Source organism: Acanthaster planci, linkage group LG15 (assembly GCF_054643075.1).
Source record: "Acanthaster planci isolate LZ-2023a linkage group LG15, COTS_SCS, whole genome shotgun sequence".
NCBI classification, from domain to species: domain Eukaryota; kingdom Metazoa; phylum Echinodermata; class Asteroidea; order Valvatida; family Acanthasteridae; genus Acanthaster; species Acanthaster planci.
In genome coordinates, this window is record NC_141791.1 from 13,763,908 (window position 1) to 13,786,479 (window position 22,572).

General features: G+C 42.1%; 3 protein-coding genes across 3 annotated transcripts; 2 read left to right on the top strand and 1 right to left on the bottom strand.

Annotated features, from left to right (window-relative positions):
• Positions 1-1,207: 1,207 nt before the first annotated feature.
• Positions 1,208-10,944, bottom strand: LOC110978833 (eukaryotic translation initiation factor 2 subunit 3). The gene is made up of 12 exons (XM_022234120.2): positions 9,892-10,944; positions 8,635-8,698; positions 8,339-8,466; positions 7,783-7,904; positions 7,280-7,374; positions 6,719-6,877; positions 6,190-6,324; positions 5,936-6,030; positions 5,630-5,774; positions 5,033-5,202; positions 4,277-4,449; positions 1,208-3,765 (listed from the first exon to the last, which is right to left on the bottom strand). The coding sequence occupies exons 1-12, from the start codon at positions 9,946-9,948 to the stop codon at positions 3,708-3,710; spliced, it is 1,401 nt and encodes a 466-aa protein (XP_022089812.1). The 5' UTR covers positions 9,949-10,944; the 3' UTR covers positions 1,208-3,707.
• A 99-nt stretch (positions 10,945-11,043) lies between these two features.
• Positions 11,044-15,144, top strand: LOC110978835 (caspase-3-like). Its single transcript, XM_022234123.2, has 6 exons — positions 11,044-11,512; positions 12,511-12,571; positions 12,755-13,119; positions 13,310-13,485; positions 14,169-14,310; positions 14,457-15,144. Exons 1-6 carry the CDS (start codon positions 11,392-11,394, stop codon positions 14,708-14,710), a joined length of 1,119 nt encoding a protein of 372 aa, XP_022089815.2. The 5' UTR covers positions 11,044-11,391; the 3' UTR covers positions 14,711-15,144.
• A 424-nt stretch (positions 15,145-15,568) lies between these two features.
• On the top strand, positions 15,569-22,516 carry LOC110978834 (caspase-3-like). The gene is made up of 6 exons (XM_022234122.2): positions 15,569-15,706; positions 16,360-16,474; positions 16,915-17,264; positions 18,049-18,224; positions 18,363-18,504; positions 18,957-22,516. The coding sequence occupies exons 1-6, from the start codon at positions 15,631-15,633 to the stop codon at positions 19,220-19,222; spliced, it is 1,125 nt and encodes a 374-aa protein (XP_022089814.2). The 5' UTR covers positions 15,569-15,630; the 3' UTR covers positions 19,223-22,516.
• The last annotated feature ends 56 nt before the right edge of the window (positions 22,517-22,572 follow it).

Below are 22,572 nucleotides of genomic sequence, written 5' to 3' on the forward strand. Positions count from 1 at the left end.
AAGTTTGCGAGTTCCCCCATAGTGTGCCATTTTCCCCGTTACAACGGCAACAGGTGTTTTTGTTTCATTTGAGTGACCACTGCCAGTAATTTGAGGAATCGAAGGTTAGACTCTTCTTTGACTTTATCAGTGGTCTAGTTGATAATGACGGTAACTATGAGCATATGTACCAAAATAAAAGGTTCAAATTTGCAGAAATTCCCGAGTATCACAAGGAGGAACTGTATCAGTTACAGTCTTTCCTGACAAATTCAATTATGAAGTACTTGTGTTTCACATGGTAAATGGAGTGGCATAGACCGAGAATACTGACCTGTAGTATCACTGTGACAGTCATAAGCTTTCCAACAGATGGGGCTCTCACAGAAATCTTAAAACCAAATTCTAGGACTTTTCCCATGACTTTCCTATTACAATTTATGGGACATTTAATGCAATGTTTGCAGGGAAAAGTAGCCTAGCATTGTAAACTGGAAGACTGCCTAGGACATTACTACTGACTGGCAAGGGTAGTCTGTCAATTTATCATTATTCTGTTATCATATCAAAGGAAGCCCATCAAAAACAAATCCTTGTATGATCTTGATTTCCATGATTGTTCCTTTGACAATAGGATTCCCTGACATCCCATATTTCCCCATTTTCCACGACTTTTTCCATGCCTTTCCTTGACACTTTTTCCCTGTGATTTTCCATGATCATGAGAACCCTGACAGAATAAGAAGTGAGCTCAGAGTTTGAACATCTACAGGGACATCTCACTTCACCTGGTTTGCCAATGTGACCAGCAACGGGTGAACATCTACAGGGACATCTCACTTCACCTGGTTTGCCAATGTGACCAGCAACGGGTGAATGCGTGTACACAAACGTGACATCTAGATAAGAGATTGCAGTCTGGCAGCACTGATCAAAGACTTCAGAAAAACCAATAGACATGTGGCTAGGAACTTGTACCGGCCAACATTGAGCATTTCCAGACTGGTTAAAAAAACATCTACAAGCAAAGCATGACCTACAAATATTTGGGTTTGGGGGATTTATACTGCATTGGCGTCGGTATACCCCTGATAGGAACAAACAAAATCTGTGTTATCACTGCAAATGTTGGGGTTACCATGCTGTCAGGATTGTATTCTAATTCAAACTTCCAAATCATTAATTCATGAATTCCACTTGTTAGAAACTTGGGAGAACACAAAAAATGTCCAAGGAGATCAAACTCTACACCTAAGTTTATTCATTCTTGAATTGTGTTGACATTTGTATTTTGAAGGACATTCTGCTAGCAAAACTGGTGCTGAAACCAAGATCAAGAAAGCAGTCATTTATAACATTTTTCTCTTCAATACATTTTCATCTCCCCTAAGTATTCCATCCGTAATACCAACTGCTTCCCCCCCCCAAAAAAAATGTACATCTCATGTTTACAGAGTACAATGAGTTAGTCAGGAAGTCAGTGTTCAATATGAGAACAGGTGTGAACCAATTACCAGACTAAAACCCCCAAACAAACATCTGAATAACATCAATGTGTACAGTAGACTGGTACCTATGATGTAATAACCTCTGTCATTCTTACATCCATATTACCCATTGGGAACTTGACATGAATGAGGTATTGATGTCTATATAGGATTTGAATAATTGTAGAAAACACAAGAAGACATAAATGTTGAAAGCACAATTTTTTTTATCACTTTGATCACCGATGATTTATTATAATTTTAGAGTCATTTCATCAACAAATGATGTAAAATATGTCAGGTTATTTTTATTACATAATGTGTCCAAATCCCCAGCACTGTGTGACGCACTTAAGAAGGCAGACAGATCAGACAGCACTGTTGCGGTTAAGGTCTTGGATATTTCTTTTACTGAAAATATTCGTTCTTGAGACAAAACTGTGAGCATTTTGAAATTCGACAACAGTTACCATAAAATTGTTCCCACACTGGTGACTGGATTCAACAAAAGGAGCTCTCTGTTGTGATGCAACAGTCACTTTAGCATCCTGACGAAAGTAGACAACAATACATGGGAGAAAGATCATAAAGTTCCCATAGATTTATACAGTGAAAGGTTCTTTTGAAGGCTTTTTCTTCAAAACTCACTACGGTGATTTGTGACTCTCGTTTTTAAGTGTGGTAACATTCTTGGGAAATAGAATATTCCCATCTGTCATCACACAATATTTTGGTCATGGACTATAGGCAAACACAATCTGTTGAACCTAATAATGTGCTAGTCTGAACAGTGATAAACTACGATTAGACCATGGATTCTCCCGTAAAAGCATGGATTATATAACAACCAAATCACCATACGTGAGAACATAAGTATAACTGCTCTTGGGTGGGACTCCTTTTTCTCCAGAGTCTCAACGATCATAATCCTAGGATAATGTTACAAATCGCCAAAGCACAGCATCCTAATATGTTCACTTTATCTGTTAAAGTCAACGTGAAGTGTGCGACAGTCATTACATAACTGTGGTATCAAAATGAACCAAGACTAGTAACTTGCTCACAATTCTAACAGTGTTAATTTTTTCTGAAAGTTTAACTTAACCACTACCTGCTGGGGAGCCTGGTTTCGGGCACCGTGTGTTTATATGCAAGGCCGGGTCTCCGAAATCGGACAAAGGGAACTGGGCCGTGTAACAAAAGACCATATTTGTAACAAAAGACCAGGCTGCTGGGCATTACCGACATTTTTTCACTCTCAATAGTGGAGATAATCCAGCCTTGTTTGAAACAGTATACCATGGTTTGGGGCATTTAGAGTGAGCGGATTACTACTGGGGACAAAAGCGCTCCACCACCGCAGCGATGAGCCACACAGCACCGCTGCACGCTAATCTGGCCCCTATTGAAAAGAGGTCAGCAGCACACTGTGCCAGGTTCGTGGACAAAAGAAAGTTATATAACACTACACAATCTGGGCTCTTTTTACAAGGCTGCAGGCCTGGCTGAAATACTCGGGCATCAATAGATTTTTTCTGTCAGACTAGAGTGGCCACCAGACAGTAATTTGTGTGGGTGTAAATATCCATTAATTGAAATGTTGAATTTTTGAAGAATTTTGAAAACTGAAAATCTTGAAAAAGTCCCAATTACGTGCACTGCATTTTTCAAACCACCCGGCAGCAAGTGGTTAAAAAAAAGCCCTGGATGACATCTGGTTCAAGAGAAAATGCAGGTGTTGTTTCTCTTAGAAGCTAAGTATAACACATCTTTGTGTCTGGTGTTTTGTAATTTCGAAATGAATGGCTGGTGTCCATTTATGTTTTGGGTGCATGTGGGGTATCTGGTCATTTGGATGACAGATATTTTAATGGGAAAGCTGGAGATGTTCAGGATTGAATGGAGCGGTAGTGGTGCGTCACAGAATGTGCACAAAGAATGACGGGTATTGCATGAATAAATGAAATTCGTCCCAAAAGTCTCATTAATTAGAAACTAAAGGGGGGGTTTCATCTTAACCAAAATTCCTTCATTTAACAGACAGAGCGGCCTTTTTGCATTTAACGAGCCTTTGCGAATTGGGGTCTCCAAATAGAAAATATACGAACAGGTGTCATGATGTGATTAATGTGTTAATCTCTTCCTATAGTACAAGTCAGGGTACAAGACCAAGATGGTGACTGTACATGAAAAAGAAGAAAAGTGAAGTGACACTCAAAACAGGACAAACATAACGACACCTCATGACTCCGTGGGCTTGATGGTGATTCCCTTCCTGATTTGCCCCCAACCGATCAATCTGAAGGAAAAAACACAAAGACCAACATGGTTTATGAGAGAAAAGTGCAAACAGAATTACTGCTAAAATGAAAGATTTGGGCGAGGGTAGGAAAGAGGGGGTGTCTAACTCTTCTGGCCCCGCTCTCAGTTGACAAACTATCGACAGTCAGCAAAGTCACAAAAAAGAAACTTCTAGCCAAATAAAACTCTGTAAAGGGTTCCTGGTTGACAGCGACTCGATAGCATTGCTGGGATTTTCAATTTTTTTAAAGGTTTTAAGAAATACTTGAATATCTTCCTTTTCAGTATGATATAGATTACTTACCCTGTATTGTATTCAGTAAATTTATATCCCATTTCTATTTGTACGTTCATATTTTCAGTAGTTAAGCAGCTGTTGTTAGATTTGTGTTTTATCCCAAGATATTTACATATTGTACTGAGTTTAAAGATCTTTGCTTAATTAGGGAACTAATTTGAGCTGGTGAAGAGATGAAAATGATCTTTTCAACACAGAAACAATGATTTACCTCCAGTGCTTCTCGACTCGTCTGCTGAGAGCAATCTTCTCACCGATCTCCGTGCACACAGGGTTGGTCAGCACGATCTTGGCCAAATCGGCCCTGACCGCTAGGACGCGGCTACCGGTGGACAAGGACCCAATGTTGACCATGAGTGCCTCCCCTTTGCTCAGCTTTTGCACCTGTGAACAATGAGATGAAACACAGATCGTTATATGGTGCAGACAAGTGACTATTCTCACAAAAGGCTTCATTTGTGTAACCTGGCTGCGGCTGAACCAAAGTCCTTTCCTGTAGACACTTATTCTGCTCTGGGTCACTGCCATTTGGTCCATTTGGTTTGGACATGAGTAAAATATATACCATTTGAATTACCTGTTACTGCCCCCTCTACTGTAAAGAAGCAAAATATTATTGCCATTAACGGTCTGCTTCAAAACCTCTCTAAGTCATTTTGTGCACATTCTCTTGAAAACTGGTCATGCTACCTTGTAGCATTTGCATGGGTGAGTCACTGTGTGCATGTTATGCATTCTTTTAGGCTCTGAGTATGCCTCATAGGCAAGACAAAAGATCGCTTTTGTGTGCATTCCGATGAAACTGGTCGTGATTCCGATGAAACTGGTCATGCACACACTGTAACATTTACACCTGTAAATCGGTGTGTGCATATCACGCTCCCTTCCAAGGCTCTGAGCAGGCTGCTATGAAACTCTTAACAATCCTTTTCTACTCTGACAATGACAGGTGTTCCGGGTTGCCTACCTTGGCGCCTTTCTTGTCTCCTTCCGTCCGCACTCCCAGCAGGCGACGCAGGAGGAAGTAGGAGATTTCCAGCTCGGTGTAGATGTCTGGCAGGGCACCCACAGCTCCAAGCACCTGTCCCACCAGACGATCAGCTCGGCACAGAGTCGGGTCAATCTTGGTACCCACTCCTGTGGCAAAAAGGGAAAAAGGGCCAAGATCATCAGGACAATGATTTGAAGAAAAAATAGCCAATGTCCGATTTCCAGGACAACATTTGTTGATAATTCAAAGAGAATGATTGACTGATTCTGATTTGAATTAGCAACCCTGATTTTGGAAAAGTTTGGATGTTGGACCAGTCTTTTCCGATTTGAAGATCAAATAATGTGTCATTAGGTTCTTAGGAGGTTTGACAACAAAAATTCTAGTGGAATTTGGGTCAACTTCTAGTATTTGAGATTTCCGTTGGGTGTTGATTTAAAAAGTGAAACAAAGATCTTTGGTCCTCATAAATAATCTTGGATTAAGCAGGGTGCCAAAAAATGACAAAACCTGAATGGGGTTGAGGACGGAGGGAGTCACGTCAACCTGGTCTATGAGAGAGCCTTGACTTACCAATGAGCCCTCCTGGGACGGCGAACTGGAGGTCGTTCTTCTCGGCAAAGAGCGAGATGATCTTGGAGAAGATGGGTCTACACTGAAGCTTCCCCTCGCTGTCTTTGGATACGATCCCAGGACGTACTTCAATCTCTTGTCCCACCTACAGCAGGCAAGAACACAATGCATGAAAACCTACAGTTACCCACAAGTACTCTCAAAAAAGTTTAAGGGTCAAAATTCAGATGCAGCCCAAAGTCAAAGAGGCTTTTACAGAATATGAAACAGACTTGGTATGCATGCATTAAAAGGCGATATACGTACCCGCAGCACCCCCCTCAATATGCTGCCTCCAGCCACGCCTCCTTTTAAGTCTTTGACCTCACTTCCTGGTTTGTTCACATCAAAGGACCGAATCACTACAAAGGGAAAGATTTGAGAAATTCATTTCACAGTGAAGTCAGATATTAAGCAACCATACAATATGAAAACAAAGCAAAAATGTTTTTAAACATAAAATTCCATGATCAGGTTTGCAAGTTCAGAGGAAGAATTTAATGTATGAGGTTCAGACTCACCGATAAGTCTTGGCTCTGACGTGAAATCTCGGACCGGGATGGGGATTTTCTTGGTGATATATTCACAGATGACTTCAATGTTGTACTTGAGCTGAGCCGAGATGGGAATGACTGGTGCCCCCTCCGCTACCGTCCCTATGAAAATCAAAACAGAGATAGTATTCAGGTCTGTTGGGCCCCGTATTGATTGGCTGATTAGAGGTCACATGGGGTAAATAAATGACAGATTTTGCCACACCTTCAAGATAGAGGAAAGCAAGGAATGAAATAACACTACATTGGTGCATGGGCATGTATTCGCCAATACTTCAGTAAAAGCACTGCCCAAGGTCTGGAACCCTGCCTCTTTTGCTGTGCTATCCTTTACAAGTGACAAAAGAGAATTGGCTTGCGTATTAGTTTCAATGTTGTCTTTGTTTTGTGTGTTGGTCTAAACTTGTGTCAGAATGACATGGTTACACTCGCTGGAAAACTGTGCATGAATTTTGAAACAACCGTGAAAGAGGCTGTCTGATCTTCCTGGACCTACCTTGGACGAATCGGAGGATTTGATCGTACTGCTCCCTGGCCTGAGTCTCCTTGACCAGGTCAATCTTGTTCTGTAGGATCAGGATGTGTTTGAGCTTCATGATCTCGATGGCTGCCAAGTGCTCAGAGGTCTGGGGCTGGGGGCAGGACTCGTTACCCGCTAACGTTGGTAGAAAAGGATATAAACATAAGTATGACTCACTCACATTGCCTGCTCCACCTTTAGGGATTGTCTTCAACTTTTCAACTTCTACCCAATCTAAAAAGTGTTCATTCCTATTTCTTACAAACCTTTAGACATGTGCCCGACCTCTCAGCAATAGTTAACTGCATTTAGTGTCTTTTAAATGTGGTTATTGTGTAGAAAACTCCACACAGTACATGTCTAAGGCCTTCAAATAAGACAACACAATACTTACAAGCTGTGATTGGCTAAATTTGAACCATGTTTGTTCTTTTAATGAGTGATATTTTTCGATCCTCTCTGGGACTTTGAAACACCTTTTGAACTGATTAGAAATCAACTTGTCAGAAAACCAGATACATCAAGCTTTGCACCTACCAATGAGAAGTAAGGCAGCGTCCATCACAGCAGCACCGTTCAACATGGTGGCCATGAGAATATCATGGCCTGGACAGTCCACGAAGGAGACATGCCTGAGGGTAAGGACAACATTACAAATGCTAAATCCAGACCCGTTCAGACCATCACAAGACCAACACAAGACCTCCCATCTGAATTCAAGTTCAAGCTATTCAGATGAGCAGCAACAAAAGTATTCCGTTGTCACTGTTTGACCCTGGGGTGTGCGCTGGGTATTGTGACTGCTCTTATGACCGGTCTTGTGACTGGGTTTGTGATATTTTCATTTGCAGCACGTCACTGGCTCTAAGTTTGTTCCGAGTTTCCTTTTGTGGAAGAATCTGCAGAAGTTAACGATATCTCACAGGTACTGAAATGAGCAGCCATTAGATCTGCTCAGATCACTTCTCTGCCAGGTTCAGTATACAATTTACAGAATCTGAGGATATGAATTGAAGGACGTTACGGATGGAAACCTTCACCTTAAAAGTCTGAATTTGCCACTGCAACCTTGTCTGTCGCAGGCGAAGACATCTTCCTTGTTACTGCCTGCTGACCGGTAGCAGCCTGGACGTGGACAGGCAGGATTGTCGCACTTGTAAATCTGCAATTACAAAACAAAGAATTTGTCGTGGCTGAAACGCTGTGATATCGCAGTGACCTACAGTGGACTGGAATCTTGTTAGCAGGAAAAAATGCCTTCCTAATACAAACCATGCTTCTGTATATTAGTACTTTTATGAAACACTGATGTTCAAGACATCAAGACAAAGGGAAGGAGCTAAAATCATGTTGACGACTTTTTATGTTGAAAATCAGAGGATTTTGGAGGATTCAGGATGGTTCCTAGTAAAAGGGCCTAGGGGGTTAGGGTTAATGAATTCACAAAATCAGCTGACATGTTTGAGAAATGGTCACAAGAAATGTGAAAACAAGACTTTCTGCTGATCCCTAATCATTTTCTGCTGGGGAAATTCGTCTGTGATCGTCTCATGGTCCTAAATCGAAGGACTTCCCCATATTTTCTGACTGCTTTACCTTGGCATTTGCATATCCTAATTTGATGGTGATATTCCTGATCAGCTCATTCTTAAAGCGAACAGTCTGGACCCCCGAGATGGCCTTGACGACGGTAGACTTACCGTGGGCCACATGACCGATGGTTCCTGATAAATGAAACACAAGCAAAGAGTCATGACCAGCCACTGATGTCAAAACTGCTGCCTGGTCTGACATGTCTGAGCCAAGGTTGGGAATCCAATTTTACTAAAAAACAACAATTGTCATGCCTGTATAGTTTTCTTGTTTTGACAGATCTTCATAGGCCTACTTACCTATGTTTATCGTTGCCTGCCGACTTATCACCTCTGGTGACAAAGGGTTCAATTTTGATACATCCTGCAATGTGGAAAAAATGAGGGAAAGGCTGGGAATAGGTTTAGCCTATCATCAGGTCGGGGACCAAACCATAATCTAGCATTGTCCCTAGTTTTTGCTTGTGTTGCTTATTCAAGCGGCAATGACGTACTTTTTATCAGGTCATGTGATAATGATGTCATTTTCCAGCAAGATTTTGGCAGAATAACAAGATTTGAAATGCCAGCAGCCAACATGGCCACTGTTGCCATTACTTTTGGAGTCTATGGCAAAATTATTTCTGATCGCTATTTTGAAAAATTGCCATGGTAAATATAAAAATTGCTACGGTGAGTTGATGGAGATTTTTGATGGCAACATTTTCATGCATAAAGTAAACTTCCGCAAAGCTTTATTTTTTTCACGTAAACATTTTCATTGGCAGAATTGAACTCGCCTACCAAATTCAAAACCTCCAGTGCAAGATTCAACTGAAAAAAATTTCCTCAATGCGCTTTTAGAGATAGCAAATGAAAGGAAAGTTTCATTTAGATCTGGGGTAGGCCTAGCATGTTTCCTGTAAATTTGATCAATCAGAACAATCTGTATTGATGTTTTTGATCGATAAAGAGATCGATATCATCTGTGAACCGTGATCTAAAAATTGCTCAAAAATTACATCATTGTTGCACAATCGAGGGGAATATGCACAGTCTGACATTGTCACTAGATTGCTAATGCTAGATTGTGGTTTGGTCCCCAACCTGATCATGAATATTGTACTGTCTGTAGCCTAGGCATCCTAGGCTTAGTTCTACAATTCCAATTTTACTTTAACTGCTTATGCAGGTTTAAAGCAATTTTCATAGATATAAAGACAACATAAACGTGCAACGATAACATGTCATTTTAATACGGTGCCACATTGTTTAACCCTAACTCCCTAGGGTGTATGTAAAATCATCTTGAAAATCGGAGGATTTGGGACTGTTAGGATTAAACTGATTTTCCAATATAAAACGTTCACAATAACAGCACCGCTCCGGTTATGATGCCACAGTACGTTACGCATGCCGTGCCATACGGACACGCAGGACTTGCAACTTCGACACCGGAAAAATACCGCCTAAAAACCTTTTAAAAATGAATTACAAAAATCAAATAGCAAATCACATGCCTAGATTATAAGTTCGCGTATTCTATTTAGATTTTTGATCAGCAAACGCATAACTTACGAGATTAGATAAATCTTGCTTCGCCAGATGTGGATTCAGCATGGGTTCGGTCGCCATCTTTTCTGATGAAATCCTTAGGCTCGTCCGCTTATTTGTATTTTAACAGCCGCAAAACTTTTCAAAATAAATGTTAAACAAAAAGCCCAGGAAGGAATCCAAAAAGGACTTACCCGCTTAATTATTTTTAGGTGTATATACCAATATTGTACTTATGTATTCTATTATAATAATCCAAACAGGAATGCACAATAACTGATATCAAATTATGCGCCGATGTGTGGGCGGACCGAGAGTGACAAGATGGGGGAGGTGCATGTTAACAAATGCAATTAAAATGGGTATCGTCTTCAACTTTTTCTCGATGGGCTGCTGTAAACTCTAACCGAATTAACAATCCATTATTATTTACAAACAACTGGTAAGCCTATGGGTCTACATTTACAGTGACGCTATAGAGTACCGAAGTGACACGTGACGTGCGTGCAAAAAATTGTGTGTGTAAAAATTTTATACACACACAATTCAATTATTATAGGTACTACACCAAATACGTGCAAAATCGGACCAAAATAGCGCCACCTGTTGACTCTCGTGAAGAGGTTAGCCTCCATTTTGTTCATTGGCAATTCAAGATTATGGCCAGGAGACCACTTTTCGTTTCACTTTTATGGGGGTTAGCTATTTAATTTTTTTTATTCGCCTTCCACCGAAGATACCCCCAAACTAGCAGTAAAAGTAAAAGCGCTCATTTCTGAATGTAGCCGCCTGCCTCTATCCAAACAAGGTCCGCAATTTGGGATATTTTGTGAAAGAAACACCCCGAACTAGAAACTATCAGTCCCAAATTCGAGATTTATAGAAATGTTTCTAATTTCTATGATCCCTCCTGACTACGGCCTGTCTTATAGTAAAAATCACATGGAATCACAAAATATTAATGAGCTCGCGCGCAGAAATGCGATTTGGTAGAATGCACCCATTGATTTCCATTATATAATGGAGATCAATGAATGCACCCTAGAATGAGAATCTGCGCACGAACCAACACGTACACGCGCGCGTACTCCATTTGTTAATTGGCACTACCGTTCCGGTTCACAGTGACGCCACACTTCGGTACTCTACCCAGTTTGTAAGTGACTTCTTTACAAAGGTGGACGCGCCACGATTTGCAGGCTTCCATAGTGAATTACTTGGGGGGGGGCAAGCTTGCTACATACCTGCTAAGGCAAAAGCATCATCGCGTGTAGATCGTCAAAGCCCCAAACTTGTACGCATTATTAAGCCGTGTCCGAAACGGCCTTGCAGAGCTATGGCTACGTCTGTTGTCAGCGTGTTTCCAACAGGTGAAGACCTGTACCCAGCTCTAGACCTCAGAATCCGAGTTGGATAAAGCCTTTCGTCACGACAGGTCCGAGGTTTGTCGAAGGACAACGTTCTTGTCTTTATATCAAACATTTAGTTTACAGCATTCATCGCCAATTTAATTCCCTTCGAGCAATGAGCCGCAACATGCAGAGGGACACGGGGAGCAACAGAACGGTGGAAGGTGTAGCCGAAACAGGGACAGGCCAGAGCAGCGATGCGAGGGCCTCAGGTCTGATAGGTGCAAGCCTAAGAGGTGAGTTATGCGCTACCATGTTGAATGTTTGGATGCTGGACCAGGTGTTCTTATCATCAAGTCAGGCAAACACACCAAAGCTCTGAAGCAGATGGTGCCTCATCGCCATATCAACATTACTGTCAGTTATAAAGCTCTATACAAAAGCGGCTTGTTGACTGATATTTTTTATAAGCAATAATGTCCACGAACTAAATAATAGGTTAAAGAGGTTTGAAAAGAAGGTATCTTTGGAAATGGTGTTAAGTGTCACTATCTTTGAAGTACCTCTCCCAAAAGAAACCGTGTGAAGTATGGCAAATTACATGTACCACGAGAACACTATGGCCTTGGAGAAACAGAGTAAAGCATAGTGTTCACGAACATCGTTTTAAATTTCAAACAACACAAACGAAGGTCACGCCTTGCTGCGTCCAGACAGGATTATGTTCTCAATTTGCTGAGCCCCAACAGTAAATAATGCTGACAGTTTGACGGGTAGAGGCCTATTATTAAGTAGACTCGAGCTCTTTAATTTATGACTGTTTCTCAATAAATTAAATACATTTTAAAAACCGAAAGGAGATTTTTTTGGCTTTTTCATTTTCCTTCTCTCAACAAGCATGAAAAAGCCTCAGCCTCACCCCTCAAGAATGTCATCACAGGTTACCAGAAAAAAGTCCAATTAAATTTGGTCCCCCGACAAACCCCCCAAGATTGTTGTGGACCTGAATTGGTTATTTATGAAGTGTGCTTTGTGGTTACAGGGAACTGATCTCAGTTAAAAAGAGAAAATAAAACAAAGGGGACTGTATAATTGACAGTAAGTCGTAATGTTTTGGATAGTGGTAATTGGCAAACCAATATTGAGTTTGCAAACATTTTTATATAGTTTCTTTTTTGCACATTCAACTAAACAGCGTTTCATAAAACTGCTTCAGTGTTCAAATACCCCCAAATTACACCAAAGTTCACAAAATATTTTCAATTACACCATTGTAAATGTAATTTTGTTCCAGATGCGGAATGTCCCCTTAGTACGATGAGGGATTTGGAGGAACATGCAACACCGTTTTCCAGGTATCCTTCCCTCAAATGCCTTTTAATACCGAAATTTTGGCAAAATCAAAAGGCAGCGCCTTTCCGTGATAACAAAGTGCTTCTGTGTGTATGTGTGGGGGTGCATCTGCTTCTAAATAAATTGGGAATCTGAGAATGCATTGTCAGTTTACGAATCAGCTCAATAACGCGTTTTATCAAAAGGGCACCGGCTGTTAGCAAGAACATGGATTCCTCGGCGCCAAACCAGGGACTGCCTCTTCAACTCCAGCATTTACACAGTGACACGCCGGCGGTAGAAACCGTCGACGGGGGCAAAGCTGAGCCGTCCATACCAGCTCTGTCTGCAGCACTGCTTGCCGACGACCGGTACGATATGTCTCACTGTCGGCGCGGGAGAGCGGTGCTCATCAACAACGCCAACTTCGAGGAGGATACCGACATGCCCAGGCGCTTGAGCACGCAGAAAGATGTAGATGGGTTGAGGACGGCGCTGCAGGACATGGGATTCTCGGTTAAAGTCTTCGAAGACAAGACATGTGCACAAATCAAGCGAGAGGTGCACGCTCGTAAGTTCGTGGATATTTCTAAGATCCCCAAAGCTTACTAATATGTTTCTATGCTATTTCACTGAAAATTAATATTGATCCGTTTTTATGGATCTATATGGAAGTCCGTGCATGCATAATTTTGTCAAAACTTATAAGTTGGCTTATATAAGCAGAAACAAAAATATAAGCTGTCTTTTCTCATATGCAGTTAGCAAGGAGGATCACAGCGACGCCGACTGCCTTCTCATCGCTATCATGTCACACGGTGATGATGGTGAGATATACGGCACGGATGGACCCATGCCAACCCGAGAAATCACTACACCGTTCCGTGGAGACGCCTGCCGGAGTTTGATCGGCAAACCGAAGCTTTTCATTTTCCAGGTGGGAAAATCCGACGGAAATTCCACGGACACGCCTAAGCATTCCTCAAAACAACTAATAAGAAATCGTGGACCGCGCTAAGATATCCATTATCTTTAATTTAAAATCGTGTTTATATCTTTATGGTTTTCGGATGTGGATTTAAACCCATCCAATCGTGCAAGGATTACTTACTGTAAAAACGTTTGTTTTTATATTCAGCATAACGTTTCAATGACCTACTACAGATCTTCACTGAATTTACATTGACGTGAAATTTTATTGTGCATAGACAACGAATATATCTGTGGTGAGATGTGGAGGGTCATAAAATATTTTGAAGTAAAGCAGGTATTCGTGTTAACCATCAACACGGACTCAATTGTCCAGGATTTACATTTGAATCAATTCCCAGCTATAAGGTTTTTATGGCATTGGTGCTGCCATTCGCTCTTTGCACGCTGCCGCAATAGGCAGCTTTACACAGTAAACATAGCCGGTTCACTGATCCCCGTGTATATGTTGCTTACGTAAATTTGCGCGTGCTGCGTTAGTTCTTATATTGCGCGATTGGGTAAAGCGATTCTAATGTGACAAGCTGCCAGTTCGAGACTCCGCGTGCCTATGGCGACAGCGTGCAAATAGCGAATATGAATATGCTAATTGTACATTGTAGATCGTTTCTGCGCACTGTTCCGTTCTAGGCATGTCGAGGAGTGATGGTGGATCAGGGCGTAGCTATGGATCACCATGACGTGGATGAACCGGACGCACTGATTGGCTACGAGAGTGCCAGAACCATTCCAACAGAAGCCGACTTTCTCCTGGCATATTCCTCTCCTAAAGGTACAACTTCATCTTCTTAAAGACTGTTCGCCCTGCAAAGCATACCAAAAGCACGCAGACTATTTTATAACTAAAATATTAATCAGAGCTTTAAAGAGTACCAGCAATCTACATTTTTCTTCAATTTCGTTGTACTCTTTTTTCAGGCTATGCGTCTTGGCGCAACGCCACGAGCGGTGCCTGGTTCATCCAATCCCTCGTCCAGGCAATGGAGGCCTACGGCCATAGCTGGGAGCTGACCAGACTCCTGACCCTCGTCAACCGCATGGTGGCGCTACAGTACGAGTCCCTATCGGAGAACGTGTTCATGACGAGAAAGAAGCAGATGCCGTGCTTCGTGTCAACGCTGACCAAAGAACTGTTCTTCAGACCAAAGAGCGCAAAAGAGATGTCGAACTAGTTAATAAAGAATTCCAGTACCAATAACTACCATTTTACAAGTTTCAGAACGAACCCCGGACAAGATGTAGCCATGAATCTCACATCACACGGCAAATGGGTTGATAGCTAGTACATGAAATGTATTCGAGGGAAATTATTCTGCATATAATATTGTACGCCTTGTTTATGACTAAAGTTAACGAGCTACAGTAATCATCTACTGGACGTCATGCCATCATGCAAGTACGGGAGACGTATCGACCTGTCAAAACTTTGCAAATTACATTTTATAAAAACTTATCATCACTCTTGAAAAGCCGGAGTTCATTACCATTGGTGACTCGGACGAAGCAATATTTCCGTCACCCACATCATTTCTAATGGCCCGATATATGGAAATTGGGGTACCAAGGACATATAATATACAAGTTTACGACTAGATGTACGAAACTATTTATGGCCATCCTGTGTTTTATGCGTTAGCAACGAGGATTAACATAGGTATACAGAAAGAAAATTATCATGAGACAAATTCTATCTGCACGATTTAATACGCCTATGGTACCTGCATGCTGAATAACAAATGGTTACAAAACTCCTGCGCTTAAACAAAAACGCCGTGACGGAACAGCCCGTCATGTACGGCGTAGGAATGATGTATGCAAACCTATACCAATCAAAATTGACTACATTACTGTTTTCTGCAGCATAATCATGACCTTGCTAGAATGAGCAAACATAGGTTCCACCACCCTGCTTTGGCGGGTATACCAGCAGAACTTCCAAGCTTGCTTACGGATTTGTTTTCGTTGTGACTGCGAGGGAATGCAGTTGTTATGTTTAAGCATCTCCGAGAATGACCTACCTCGTGAAGGAATCGTAACTCGATAACTGTCGTTTCTTTGCCGCGCCGAAACGTTTGGTCGACAATCCGATGCGATGAGCCACGATTCTCAAGTCGATGGGATCATTCGGGGGGAAGACAAAGCTGAAGTCGACAACCCAGATGCGACAGGTGGGTCCCACACTCAGTGTGGTCACTAAGGCCTCTTCTGTAACGAACCAATTTTGCAGGATCGGGTAGGTAAAATAACCATCACAGGCAATGAGAATTGGATACCTTGCGCATTCGAGACCCGAGGCCTAAGTTTTGAGATTTTTCTTGTTAAACTACTGACGGGACAGATATTGTGAAACAACAGCAACAATAGTGAAAGCTCACTGGGCTGACCGGCTGTGAGAAAGATTTCAAACTAATGCGAAATGTAACACAATAATATTTATTAAGCGTAGGGAAATAATGCACAAACGTAAACAACATGGGATCAATACCTATACATCAAAATGTCGGGCATATGACGCTTTTATACAAATAAATTATTGAACGGAACCGAAATGGAAGTTTGTTTATTGTATCATCATATGACTGTGTTAGAGTACAATATTAACCAGTCTATAAGTAAACCAATTGAATGACTTCATACCAATCAACATTAGCTATCAGATGAAGTACAGGCTTATGGTTCATGACCTTTGGGACAGCAAGATACAGCCTGATGACTTGGATACGACGGGTCCTTATAATCGCCAAGTTGGGAAAATACAACAAGGTCTACAATAATAATATATCCACAATTCTTCCAATTGTGGTTCGGCCTGTTTTCTCAGAAGTGTCCCCGCGTCGGTGTGATAATGGTCACGACGACGACGGTGATAGAAAACCCGGTGACGACACTATGACGTCAGCAGATACATTTGAAGGATACGCTAAGACGTTTGCAAGGTAAATCCTACATGTGCTTCACAAAGAAAATGACAAGGGAAGACGACACCCGCCCCGAGCGGGACCAAGAGAGGGCACTATTTTCCAAGCAAAAGAGGTTCCTTTGGTGGGAGTTGCACTTCGCTGGTTAACAAATGACTATTAAATGCACGCCTTACGATCGCGTGGCGACCAACAAAATGAACACGCCCATTCAGCATGGCTCTTTTGAACCGATGACGGCGTGCTTCTGCTCGGGGGGACTGAACTCAACAGTCAGTGTTCTACACGTGGCTTGGATATGATTATTGGTTGAAGATACTGTACACGAAACAGAGGCTTGATTATAAACAATTAGGACTTGTTTTTGCTGTTTTGGTGTCGATAATTCTTTCGATATATTTAGGGGTTAATTTCTATTACAAATTAGCTGCCTTCCACGAATGTAATACCCGTTCCAGAAAACTAAGCATCCGAAGGAAAGGCTCAGCCTCGAAACACAAGATTCCACCGCCGGAGCACCTCATCGGAGACAAAGACGAAGACGCCGAACGAAAGGATCAGGACCCGCGCCGTCCCGCCTTGTCTACTGCACTGCTCGCCGACTATCGCTACGACATGTCCCACCGACGCCGCGGGACAGCCGTGCTCATCAACAACGCCGACTTCGCGGCCGGCACCGACATGCCCAGGCGCCTGAGCACAGGGGCCGACGTGGATGGGCTGGGGAGGGCGCTAGAGGACTTAGGGTTCCAGGTCAAGCTCATTCAGGATGTCACGTGTGGCCAGATGAGACGATTGATACACTTGCGTGAGTCTTTGATATTTCAGTCAAATTTCCTCCGGTTGAAACAAAAAAGTCAGAATTTTGCTGTAAGACAACAGTCGCCGATGGAATGTCAATAATGGCTCCTGCAGTCAATGAACGTGCACTTGGTTCAGTTCAACAGGTCTTGTATGGGTTATGTTTGGCAATTATACAATAATTTACTTATAACAAGGCCTCCAGCTTGAATTGCAGATAAATTTACAATATTCAACAAACACCAAGAATTATTTCCAAACAACAATCATTATCCCCTGACCATGGAGGAAGGACACCATACCCTTACATAAGTGCGTGTGTATCCCCTGGCAAGTGGAAGGAAAATTAAAACAACTGTTGCAAAGTGTCTTCCTTGTGGACACCAACGCATCCACTTCAAACCTATCATTTAGGTGACTAGATCTATATATTCTTGTCAAAAAAGGGCAGAAAAGGTTGAAACTCGAGCAGTACACTCTTAAAACAACCTGGTCAAAATCTTGACTGATTTTCCCAGTTGTTCAAAACTGACTGCGTATTCAGTCAAACACACGTTGGTAAATCATGCTTTCTGACAAGTGTCCTATTCGATGCCTTTCGAAATATCAGTGAACTGACTGAAAAAATCTGGCCAGGTTGACTAATTTCCTGTTGAACCCGGCTGACCCTGAAGAGCTAGTCATACTGAATTCTAGTCAAATTTGATTGATCCTTCTTAGAGTGTAAAGGGTGTTCGAACAGTGTAAGCTAATTTTCTCTGTCTCGAGACGCATGTTTTTTCCTTTCTCAGTTAGCAAGGAGGATCACAGCGACGCCGACTGCCTTCTCATCGCCATCATGTCACACGGGGAGGAAGGTGAGATATACGGCACGGACGGACCCATGCCAACCCGAGAAATCACTACACCATTCCGTGGAGACGCCTGCCGGAGTTTGATCGGCAAACCCAAGCTATTCATTTTCCAGGTGGGCCAATCCGGATGATAATTTGTCTTGCACAACTTTAGTTAGCAGAGTAATTAGGCCGTTATTAGAAGCCTGTTCAGAAATAAGATTTTGACAGCAATTATCGAACGACTCGAGCCTTTGTCGTCATGTCGATAGGCGTGCCGTGGAGAAATAGTGGACCAAGGCGTTGCTATAGACAGCCATGACGTCGACGAACCGGACGCCATGATTGGCTACCAGGCGGCCAGAACTGTCCCGGTCGAAGCAGACTTTTTGATGGCATATTCCTCCCCAGAGGGTAAGTTTTGAAAATCTCTTTCGATGTTTACCGACACGGTTAATGTTGCGGACCGATTTCATACGAGTGTGATAGACAAAACTGAGTCGAACTGGATGACGAAATGTCTGATGCATTTGAAATGAGACTTTTTCGGGAACGATTTGCAAGCATTAGATAATGCTTGCCTACGTGATCCCGTTCAATCAGAGAAACTCACTGTAACTGCAGCATTTTGAATCTTTGAGCAAAATCCTACACTTTCTAATAAGTGTTACTCATCGCCGAAAGACGGAAGTTTATAGCCTTTTGTGCGGGATAGTACCGTCTTGTACCAAGGCTACAGAAGCCCCATGCAAGATGAGTTTCTGTACAACTAAGGGCCTTTTTGAGTAGGTGGGGATCATGTGTCTCTCTAAAAAGCCAAGACACAAAATCTTTTGATCTGTCCTTGATTTCACATCGTCTTTCAGGCTATGCGTCTTGGCGCAACGCCACGAGCGGTGCCTGGTTCATCCAATCCCTCGTCCAGGCAATGGAGGCCTACGGCCATAGCTGGGAGCTGACCAGACTCCTGACCCTCGTCAACCGCATGGTGGCGCTACAGTACGAGTCCCTATCGGAGAACACGTTCATGACGAGAAAGAAGCAGATGCCGTGCTTCGTGTCGACGCTGACCAAGGAGCTGCACTTCAAACCAAAGGGCGCCCCCGTGGGACTAGCGACCAAGTCACCGTGAGCAAGGGAAAGGCCAGCGCTCGTTGGCAGTCACGTAGCCTGAGTACCCTAGGGTGATACCTATTTGCAGAATTCGGTGAAGGAAATACAGGCGTTGCAAAGCATCGTGGGTTGCTTGCTGGCGTGTGCTTGCATGTAGATTTGATAAAAGGATCTTACATGCGCCTTAGTTTGCCCTCATGAAACGACATCGTTGATCACGACCTTAAGCCTACTGTTATGGATCCCATAAATTTAACGCAAGACCCAGTAAAGAAACATCACAACAAAGCCATTTTTATCTCACAGTACTTGAGCAATCTGATCAACAAATGCAAGTCGTCCACAACATCAAGAGATTTACGACAGACTGTTGACTATCAATACCACACAACTGTGCAACGACCTGCTTGGTACTAACCGCACCGAGTACAGTAAGGCGGTGCCTTTTATATTATTGTGTGTGCGATGATTTAGACTACAGACCATAATGATCATAAATTAAAGGACGGATTTGACTGCATAAAAAGAGGAAGTTGACTACTCAAAATGTACAGCTCTTTCGCTACGCCTCGTGAATACAGACCTGCTTAATTTGCACATTTTCCAACATGGGTTTAAAGCTGTGGATTAAATATAATCTTGTAATCCCCATCGCTTAGCCATCAGGTAAACTGATGGAAGGCGTAAGATAACGTTCTCTTGAACAAAATGTGGTAGCGTTCCCACAGAGGAAAGCGCGCACAATACTAGGCCCTATATTCTCGGGGAAAGTCATGCCGCTTCTGCTCGTTCTCGTCACGTTTTCACTCCCCACCTTTATGGTCCCGACGTGTTCGAGCTCCTTCAGACAAGTTCAAAAACCCTTCCAACAGTTTCTGACCAATACCGGCATTGAATCGCCTGATAAGCGCCAAGTGTTAGCTCACGACTCTGTTTATTGATACGTGGCTTTGCATATTTGCCTTCAGATAATTTAAATGCCCTAATAAAAAGAACAAAGTTCACAACCAAAACAACATCCGCCCAAACTGTTGACAGGAGCGTATCAATCCACCTACTTGGGGATCGACTGAAATGATTCCAAACCTCCGGGATTATATTTAATAATATATTAATAATAATAATTAACAACAGTGTCATTGAGGCCACACTTTCTTACTATTCTACAACACATAGCCTCGACTTGCTGAGAGTCCATTATTTCATCTAGGATTGATCGACAAACTGCAGTAACATGTTGTCTCTCAAAAATATTTTTCTTAGAATATCGACATCACGTACCTCCGTTACCATGCAAGGGGGTTTATCCAGAAGACCTCAGCATGAAGCCTCATGGGTATACTTTGCTTCGGCTGTGAGGTTGTGGGTTTCAATCAAACTTGGAATTCAAATAATTCTATTTGTTTATAGAGTCAATATGTTAGCAACATTTTCGTAGGGAATCACTTTTTAATGTCACATTAATATCCATATGATATTTTATTCCAAATGTAACCAACCTTTTATCATCTGGGTGTAAAAAGGTATCACATGTACCACTTCATCTGTGTAACAAATTATTTGGTCAGTACAATGTAGAAGCAATCTAACGTCATGTTCAAATACTTGACTAGTAACACACAACGAATTAGCATAGCTTTCATTGCTGCAACTTATACCTAACTTAATTGCTTGTCTAACAACTCTGTGAAATATGATACATATAATATCTGTGATCACTATTTTATTTGAAAGTATGCACCTAATATTTCAATTCATTTCGGTATTACAGACATCACGTAGTGGCATCGGACTATACAGATGTACTTTCTGTAAGATAAGACGAGATGAGTAAAATGATTGCGGTTGCGAGTTGTGATGTACATGTGCACTGTACATGTGCACTGTACATGTACCTACAGTAAGTCTGCGGGCGAAACCACGATGTACATGTACAGTACCCTTAGCTGTTGCAGGTCACGTTTGTTCGGCTGAACTGTGACATCTGATTTATAATACAATCACGTCTACCAAGGGTGTACCCTTGAATCAGAACAGCTGGAAACCATGTACAGCGTCAAAGCTCTGTGAAATCTTATCTAGGCTGACCTTGGATGAAAATTGGGTTCCATAAGTGTACAAATCGAGTTATGCTAGCCTGTAGCGCTTTCCCTGCATATGTCGATGTTGCAGGCTGACGGTTCGCGACAGGTCAATTAACTCGAGTTCTGATATTCTCACGGTTGTCCATTTTCGAATGGAAACCGTCATAGTACAAATGAGTCGCTATGGGACATTACTACCGGCATGGTCGCGTACCTCTCTCTGAACAATCGCCTTGTCTCCCTATGCTACAGTCAAAACACCGTTACACATCAAGACAGGCGCATTATACTCAAAAGTTTACAGACCTGGACATTACGTTATCCTCCAATCTCTCCATACCGAATCTTTAATTGCAATTAAACTTAACACAATTTAACAACACCTGTGCTTCCAAGATCATATCTGAAAGTCCACTGATGATACTGCATATTAAGCCCACAAGGAGAAAGAATTGAATCAACAACTTTTTCAGACTGTAGACTATTATAAGAAACTACAATTGCACCAAAACCAAACTCTTCTGACCCAATTGTGGGATTAACTTCGACTGAGGTGATGCATTGGTACCCTGAGTCAAACTTCAGCGCAAAGCCCTTATAATTGTCTCCTAATGACTACACTGTGTGCTTCGAACCTGGCCAGTTCGACTTAAAAATCTCGTATAAGCTGAATATGGAGTCGACATGCGGGACTTGCAGTTCGACAACCTTGAAAGATCCCGGCGCTGCTACCGCACACCTGCCATCTGCCCTTGACGAGCAGTTCACATTTGTGAGCATAATAGAAGTTACATGTATCTTATACAGCAAATTCATATTAGAGCAATTATAACTAGCACGAGGCCAAATTGCCACATCTTACACTTGAAGTTGTACACGCACATGTTGATATCCTATTACAGTTGAAGACCTTTTTGACTTTTGTGGGGAAGTCAGAAATTACCACGTGCGCGCAGATAGGCGTCACGAGCTGTGAATCCAATTACCAATTACAAACCAACGGAAGAACTTTTGATGTTCATTCATCGTGATGACACTGAGAGCCTGACGAACTGGAACCGTTGAAAGTTCACCTTGACATTCTCTGCACTGGGATATATTCTGTCGCACTATGGAATTATATTATGTATCATAGCAAATCACATAAAGGCACGTTGAGAGACACTTCGAGAGTTTGCAATAATTGGAGCGAAATGAAAGTTAACAAATAATATTTAAATGCATTTCAAGTTTGACAGTGTTTAAGTCTGTTTTGTTTGTCTTATGGAGTCTAGTTTTGATACCA

Coding starts and splice junctions, on each gene's coding strand:
- LOC110978833 (XM_022234120.2), bottom strand. CDS start 9,948: ATGGCGACCGAACCCATGCTGAATCCACATCTGGCGAAGCAAGATTTA. Junction 7,375..7,782: donor GGCAAATTCAGACTTTTAAG/GTGAAGGTTTCC, acceptor CCTTACCCTCAG/GCATGTCTCCTTCGTGGACT. Junction 4,450..5,032: donor GAGACAAGAAAGGCGCCAAG/GTAGGCAACCCG, acceptor CATTGTTCACAG/GTGCAAAAGCTGAGCAAAGG.
- LOC110978835 (XM_022234123.2), top strand. CDS start 11,392: ATGAGCCGCAACATGCAGAGGGACACGGGGAGCAACAGAACGGTGGAA. Junction 12,572..12,754: donor CATGCAACACCGTTTTCCAG/GTATCCTTCCCT, acceptor TTTTATCAAAAG/GGCACCGGCTGTTAGCAAGA. Junction 13,486..14,168: donor CGAAGCTTTTCATTTTCCAG/GTGGGAAAATCC, acceptor GTTCCGTTCTAG/GCATGTCGAGGAGTGATGGT.
- LOC110978834 (XM_022234122.2), top strand. CDS start 15,631: ATGAGCCACGATTCTCAAGTCGATGGGATCATTCGGGGGGAAGACAAA. Junction 16,475..16,914: donor TACGCTAAGACGTTTGCAAG/GTAAATCCTACA, acceptor TACCCGTTCCAG/AAAACTAAGCATCCGAAGGA. Junction 18,505..18,956: donor GGCATATTCCTCCCCAGAGG/GTAAGTTTTGAA, acceptor ATCGTCTTTCAG/GCTATGCGTCTTGGCGCAAC.